Source organism: Arachis ipaensis, chromosome B01, assembly GCF_000816755.2.
Source record: "Arachis ipaensis cultivar K30076 chromosome B01, Araip1.1, whole genome shotgun sequence".
NCBI classification, from domain to species: Eukaryota; Viridiplantae; Streptophyta; class Magnoliopsida; order Fabales; family Fabaceae; genus Arachis; species Arachis ipaensis.
Genome location: NC_029785.2, coordinates 126,401,224 through 126,408,125, shown reverse-complemented (window position 1 = coordinate 126,408,125; position 6,902 = coordinate 126,401,224). Strand labels below are relative to the sequence as shown.

General features: G+C 38.3%; 2 protein-coding genes across 5 annotated transcripts in view; one reads left to right on the top strand and one right to left on the bottom strand.

Annotated features, from left to right (window-relative positions):
• Positions 392–4,341, top strand: LOC107636467 (uncharacterized protein At1g04910). 4 transcript variants are annotated; one of them, XM_016339980.2, is made up of 10 exons: positions 392–969; positions 1,212–1,280; positions 1,381–1,474; positions 1,589–1,650; positions 1,784–1,872; positions 2,473–2,593; positions 2,689–2,832; positions 2,958–3,289; positions 3,414–3,654; positions 3,839–4,341. In XM_016339980.2, exons 1-10 carry the CDS (start codon positions 595–597, stop codon positions 4,145–4,147), a joined length of 1,836 nt encoding a protein of 611 aa, XP_016195466.1. In that variant the 5' UTR covers positions 392–594; the 3' UTR covers positions 4,148–4,341. The 4 variants fall into 4 exon arrangements, with proteins under 4 accessions (XP_016195466.1, XP_016195461.1, XP_020959547.1 ...); XM_016339975.2 differs by having other exon boundaries at positions 1,194–1,280; XM_021103888.1 differs by having other exon boundaries at positions 721–969; positions 1,194–1,280; positions 1,365–1,474.
• LOC107636459 (subtilisin-like protease SBT2.4) overlaps positions 4,504–6,902 on the bottom strand; it is a 6,963-nt gene continuing 4,564 nt past the window's right edge. Inside the window, exons 4-9 of the mRNA XM_016339967.2 lie at positions 6,775–6,844; positions 6,402–6,687; positions 5,975–6,315; positions 5,618–5,885; positions 5,245–5,517; positions 4,504–5,135 (exon numbers count right to left, since the gene is read on the bottom strand). Coding sequence (XP_016195453.1) covers positions 4,723–5,135; positions 5,245–5,517; positions 5,618–5,885; positions 5,975–6,315; positions 6,402–6,687; positions 6,775–6,844 — 1,651 coding nt within the window. The 3' untranslated portion in view covers positions 4,504–4,722. The remainder of the gene's footprint in view (positions 5,136–5,244; positions 5,518–5,617; positions 5,886–5,974; positions 6,316–6,401; positions 6,688–6,774; positions 6,845–6,902) is intronic.

The following is a 6,902-nucleotide window of genomic DNA, read 5'->3' as shown; positions in this document are numbered from 1 at the left end:
TGATTCTCATTCACCAAGATATCATCTAATCACTGTTTACATTGGCATTAGGCGGTGTTCCATTCCCTGTTCAGTAGAGATCTAGCTGTTTCTACTCCATTATCCTTTGAACATTTTCTTTTGAAACTATAACTAACTAATTAAGTTAGTTGCAAATTCAGGAACTAATAGCTCACAAAAGTGCTTGAATTATCAGTTTGGTTAATATCCCCTGTTGCTAAGTGGATTGGTCTTACCAAAGCTATAGTGATACTATACTGCTTCTTTAACTGATCAATGCCAAACTTTTGACGAATAAGCAACATCCTTCTTTGCTGCTGCTTTTTCTTCTTATTTTTTAGTATATTAGTTTATAATTAAACAATAATAACATAATATAAACTAGCAAAAAACAGGATTAAGAAGAAAAATAATTCAATTTCACGAAACCAAGTAGAAATTCTACGCTCTTAGCTCATTCATTTTACTTTAACATAAGAACCCCAACTTGGCGCCACGGCTGTTATCACGGTTGTTATTCAATCCTTCGAAACAATTCATTCAGATTTTTTTTGTCTCCACACTTACGGATCTGATCTGAACCGAACCCGAATCATGGTGTCCGCATCCGACGGCCTTCCAGTTCCAGATCGGTGCGGACCCATCGCCACCCGTTCCGCCTCCTTCAACGGTCTTTATTCCTCCTCATCCCCCCTTACCCCCCGGAGCCGCCAATCGTCGCCGGTTCACTCGTCGAGGGTGGGCCCCAGTCACCCCTTAAGTTGCCGCAGAAGCAGATCCCAATTTCCATGGTACCGATGGAAACGCCTCAAAGTAGTTATGGCACTTGTTGCTTTGCTAGGTTCCTTATTCCTTGTGAACTGGATTATGCTCGCAAGGCTTCAACATGACGCACCAAATCTTCCTGTTTCTAAATCTGCTGCCAAGTTATCCATCCGTTCCTCTGTTTCCCTTTCAGTTTCGGTTCAGGTGCTTTGTTTCTTCCATTCATAAATAGTATATTGTTATCCTCATATTGTACTCACCGTTAATATAGTATATATGCATTGATAGTTGGTAGATAAACATGTTGCTCTAATTTTATATGCTATATATAGAATAGTTGGGATATTAATATAACTTAATTTCATGGCTGCTGGATGATTTTGTTGTGTTTCTAAGTGTTGGTCATTATTTTTTGCTGATGCTTACAGGGTAAAGGGAACAAGTCTGGAAAAGGGAAAAAACCACACAAGGGATATCAAAGGATGCTGGCTTTGGCTGCCCATGCCTTGGCAGAGGTAAAGCCATAGAGTTTATAGAATGATTTCTAATTGTTTTGGATTTCTCTCTGGTGCATGTTTGTGTAAGTATTTCTGATTTAGTTTTCATATGGGACAGGATAAACGAGAACCAAAGGATTTGTGGCAGGAACCTTTGGCTCCTGCATCTACTTGGAGACCTTGTTCTGATCTGCGTAATTGGGAACCTAATGGTATGTGTGCTAGAACTTAGAACTGCAGCACTTTGTATGTCGGAAAGTGAGTACAAACAAGATTTCCTTGTGTCATGAACTCACACTCTGCTATCCTTTAATGTACTCTCCCAGAAGGAAAGAATGGATACATTTTTGTTACTGCAAATGGTGGGATCAATCAACAGCGGGTTGCTGTAAGTATTCTTTGTTAGACTGCTATGTTTTTATGCTTACTGCATCTTTGAATTTGGGTTTTGTTTGATTTGAAAGTGTTTTTTCTTTTTAATGGATTAACTCAGCATAAATGATCAATTTGGTTCGCCACAGGTTTGCAATGCTGTTGTTGTGGCACGATTACTAAATTCAACTTTGGTCATTCCCAAATTTATGTACAGTAGTGTATGGAGAGATGTGAGGTGATGTTCTGTCTATCTTTTTCCTTCCTCATCCTCTTCATAGTTTGACTAACACAATATAGGGCATGTTTGGTTTGTGTTTCATTTTCATTTCCATTTTCAGTATTCTTTTAGGATTTTATGAAGAAAAGAAAGATTTTATTGTTTTCACAGTGAATCTTCTTTTTCCCCACAAAAATACTAAAAACATAATACACTGGAAATGCAAACCAAACAAGCCCCTAATTTCTCTCGAAATATTTAGTTGCTAGACCAAATGCTTAGTAAAAACTCTGATGATTACTGGGATGTTATAATATGAAAGTGAATTTTTTATGATTGTTGTAGCTGAATAAAACCTGTGATTCTAATACATAGCTACAAGTTATATGAAAAATTCAGGGGGATAGGTTAGCTGGTTAGGCATATGGGTTAGCAATTCACTAACTACTGCCTTTTTTATCCCATATTTTTGGAAGGGAAACTACCATGGTAAAATTTCTAGTTTTAGCATTTATTCTACTTTATTTTTATATTCACATTTGCTGTCCATGGGTATTCTCTTATGACGTTTCGAATTTGTAAGTGTAACTTATGATCTCTTATTTCATAATTTCATAGTCAATTCAGCGATATCTATCAGGAGGAGCATTTTATTAACTACTTGACTCCTGATATTCGGATAGTGCGTGAACTTCCCAAGGAACTGCAGTCTTTGGACTTGGAGGCAATTGGTAGTGTTGTAAGTAACTTTCCTACTTCAGCAGACTATAAGAGTATAAGTACACTCAAATATATTGGCTCTGTATGTTCTTAATTGTGGGAATGCTTTTTCAGGTGACAGATGTTGACATGGTAAAGGAGGCAAAGCCTAGCTTTTACTTGAAAAACATCCTACCTATTATACTTAAGAATCAAGTTGTTCACTTTGTTGGATTTGGGAATCGCCTTGCATTTGACCCAATACCATTTGAACTTCAGGTAAATGTCATTTGATGCTTAGATATTACAATCAAATTGCCAGGTTCTGGCAGATATGCCTCTATTATTGTCTTTCTTAAATTTCAAGCCCTAGTGTGCTATTCCTAATCGGGAAATTCATATAGAGACTTCGTTGCAGATGTAACTTTCATGCCCTGCAATTTGTTCCCAGAATACAAAAAACTGGTGCTTTGCTTCTTAAAAGATTACGCAAACATGAAGGTCTTATTGGACCGTTGGACCGTTATCTTCTTGGTCCATTTGCAGAATCAGTTGAGGAAAATGGAAATAATGTCAAGAAAGCATCAAAATACCTAGCTATACATCTCAGATTTGAAATTGACATGGTTTCCCATTCTTTATGTGAATTTGGGGGAGGTGAAGAAGAGAGGAAAGAATTGGACGCATATCGTGAAATTCATTTCCCTGCATTGGCACAGTTGAAGAGGACTACAAAGTATGTGTCACTATAATCTTAATCATGTGAAATTCTCCCCATAGACAGAAATTTTATTTTTGATAAAGAAAAAGCCTTACTCTTGGAACTTGTTTGACCTCAATAATTTAAATATTCTATGCAGATTGCCTTCTCCCTCAGAGCTCAGGGCCGAAGGCCTATGTCCTTTGACACCGGAAGAAGCAGTCCTTATGCTTGCTGGTCTTGGTTTCAACCGCAAGACACATGTATTTGTAGCTGGATCTAATTTATATGGAGGTCGCTCGCGGTTGGTTGCTTTGACCAGCTTGTACCCTAAATTAGTCACTAAGGAGAACTTACTTTCTGCTGCCGAACTTGAACCCTTTGCAAATTATTCATCTCAGGTGAGTATCCATTTATGTTTTTATTCTATTTGATCCTTAGCTTCATTTGAGCGTGCATAGCAATGTGTGCATGCGTGCATGTGCATGTGGATATGAAAACACAACATCATAAGAGGAACATTGGGTCTTTTTTGGCTTTACTGTTACTCTTTTGATGAATAACAAGAAACGATATCTATTGTAGTTAGCAGCACTGGACTTCATAGGATGCACTGCTTCTGATGCATTTGCCATGACCGATTCGGGTAGTCAGTTGTCATCTTTGGTGTCCGGGTATCGAATATATTATGGAGGAGGAAGAATGCCAACAATACGTCCTAATAAGCGCAGGCTTGCTAGTATATTCATGAAGAACTCTACCATAGAATGGCGAGTGTTTGAACAGAGAATGAGGAAAGCAATTAGACAAACTAAGCATGTACAGACAAGGCCCAAGGCTAGAAGTGTTTACAGATATCCTAGGTGTAAAGAATGTATGTGCAGGACAGATTGATTCATTTGTTTTAGCTTGGTTTAATTGCCCATTGCAATTTTATACATTCTTTTTCATTTATTCTACTAGTTAGTTATTTTTCTTTACTAATTTGGTTAGGCTGCTCCATGTTATAGCTACACTGTACCATAACTTAGCATGGGATTGATCTCTGACAAATAGTAACCATTGTCATATACGATTCTTTCAAGCTCTTTTTGCTCCAAAGATTTTGTTGCTAAAAGCCGAATATTTAACAATAGTTAGGGCTGGGTTATCTTGTCACTTAAGGTTATCTTGGAACTAATACAACCGAACTCCTTTGAATCTTGCAGGCTCGGGCTTAGAGTCTAAAGAACAAATTAGGAGTTATTCTATACATTTAAGTATTTTTGCATGTAATTATTATGGAAAAATATTAGGTGACCAGTATTTTTTTTCTCTTACATTTGTCTTGCATGGTAACCAACACCAGCCAACTTCTCATAATTGTTGACCCCTAGCATTCCTCACTTTTATGCGACCATGTCAGAGTTAAACTGACTAAAACCCAGTTGCATAACAAAAGGTGGCTGTTTTGCTAGGTAGTGTGATTTTCAATATATTAAAGAAGGTAAAACTGACAACGTTATTCTTACAATGTGATTCAAATTTCCTGTCAAAACAATTTCACCAAAGCTGAAATTTGTCATGGTTGCGTAAACATTGAGTCGAATGTTCAGATCTTGTGTTCCTTGCGGACTTATAGTAAACCAAGCTGGAGACAGATCGACGGTAGTTCCAAATGGAGGCATAACAGTGGCCAAATATGTCTCCGTTTTGTTCCCCACATTGATGAAAGTTCTTCGCATAGAAGCTGAGCCTTTCAGTGCAGATATTGTTACCGAAGGAAGGTTTAGATCATATGGATCGGAAAATGATTGGTTGCAAGGTACCCCTATGGTAGCAAGTATTGTATCCTGGCCAATGTTGGGCAAAGAGCATAAGAAGCTGACATAGTCTGCAAACTCTGTTTTAAGAAGAGTAAACATTATTCATGTTGTTAGCAGGTAAAAGAACCAAGCTGATCAAGCATTCAATTCAAGTGTGTGGCTCTTCTACTTTACTAGTACGTATACCTGATGGCAGAACCAAGCCTGGATCATTGGCACGGTTAGGGTTGACAATGCCTGCCCCACATTCAAAGGGAGTGGAGGGATGCAAGGTGCCTATGGGATAGCTTTCTGCCATTATATTCTCTCCAAGATTATCAAACTTTGTGCTGGTTGTGGTTATTGCAGATGCTATCATAGATGGAGTCCATGATGGATTATATTGCTTGATTAGTGCTGCGATTCCAGCTACATGAGGTGTGGCCATGCTGGTACCGGATAATATTGCAAATTCATGCCCTATATGTGTTATAACAGAAGAGTTACAACAGAAACTAAGATTTGTGATTGAATAGAGTTGGCTAAATAGATCAGACGACGCTATGATATCGATGTGTACCTCTCAGCATGGGATTCGAGACACTCATGGGGCTATAGGCTGCCCATATTTGGTCCCCTGGAGCAAGAACATCAGGTTTAAGTACATCAGCAAGACTTTTTCTATTGTCACTGATATCCGGACCCCTTGAAGAAAATAAACTAACAACCGGCGATCGCTCCGTGAAAGATGCTACTCTTCCTTCCCCTATAGCTGCCATGGCATCAGATTCTATGAAATTTCCTCTCTCATCCCTCTTGGTATGTTCTTCATAATATTGTGATATAACCTACATTTAGGAGCAATCGTTTATTCAGTTAATGGAAGCCTTGTTTCAGTTAGAATACAAAATGATGACTAATTAGTTCTTTTTTATACCTTGGCATCATCTACACGAGAGATCAATATGGAAGGAAGAGCAAAAGGATATGCCTGAGGTTTGTAACTACCATATCTTGGATTTGCAACATAGATAAAACCTGAGAATCCTAGAGTCCTTGCCGTATCAACAATGGCAGCAAAAGAGGAGGTTCCAGTATAGAATCCATATGAACAGGTACAGATAACTATCCTTGCAAACACCAAGTTTGGATCGAAAACTTCTGGATGCTGGCACTCTTCTATATATTCCGGAGAGTGTTGGAATGTTCCATTTTTTTTTAATGCATCCTTGGCTAACACCAGCTTTTGTAAAACTTTTCCATTTCCAAAACCTGGCCCTGAAGAGGTAATTAAATAAAGAAGCTCAAACAAAAGGAGCATTATGCTCTTGGAACATTGCGTTTGGGAACCTAAGCGGCATTACCTGATAGGCTAGCACCATCTAGAACTTGGCCATTTCCAAGAAGAAGATGAGCAGGGTAGGTTCTGTCAGTGGTGGAAGCGCCAACCCCCATGGCCCAGGGACTAAAAGAGACCACAGTTGAAGGATATGGACCCTTGTTCCCTGCAGCTTGGACCACAAAAACTCCTGCTTTCCTTGCAAATAACATGGCAACCTCAAACATGTTTAAGAAGGTTAATGTGCCATCTGGTGGTGGTTCATCTGGTCCCACAGAGACTGTTAAGATATCCACCCTATCACTCACAGCCTGCATATGTATATATATTTATATAAATCAATCAAACAATTAGGTATTCAAAAATTAATTATTTGACAATGTATGTGCAAAAATTACTTGATCCATAGCTGCAACAACATCTGCAAGAGTTGACCCGCTTGGATATGCAGCCTTATAAACCGCAATCCTACAATGCAAAAAAAAAAAAAAAAAAAAAAAAAAAAAATTTTACATAATAGACAAAA

Coding starts and splice junctions, on each gene's coding strand:
- LOC107636467 (XM_016339975.2), top strand. CDS start 595: ATGGTGTCCGCATCCGACGGCCTTCCAGTTCCAGATCGGTGCGGACCC. Junction 1,475..1,588: donor GCGTAATTGGGAACCTAATG/GTATGTGTGCTA, acceptor GTACTCTCCCAG/AAGGAAAGAATGGATACATT. Junction 1,651..1,783: donor TCAATCAACAGCGGGTTGCT/GTAAGTATTCTT, acceptor GGTTCGCCACAG/GTTTGCAATGCTGTTGTTGT.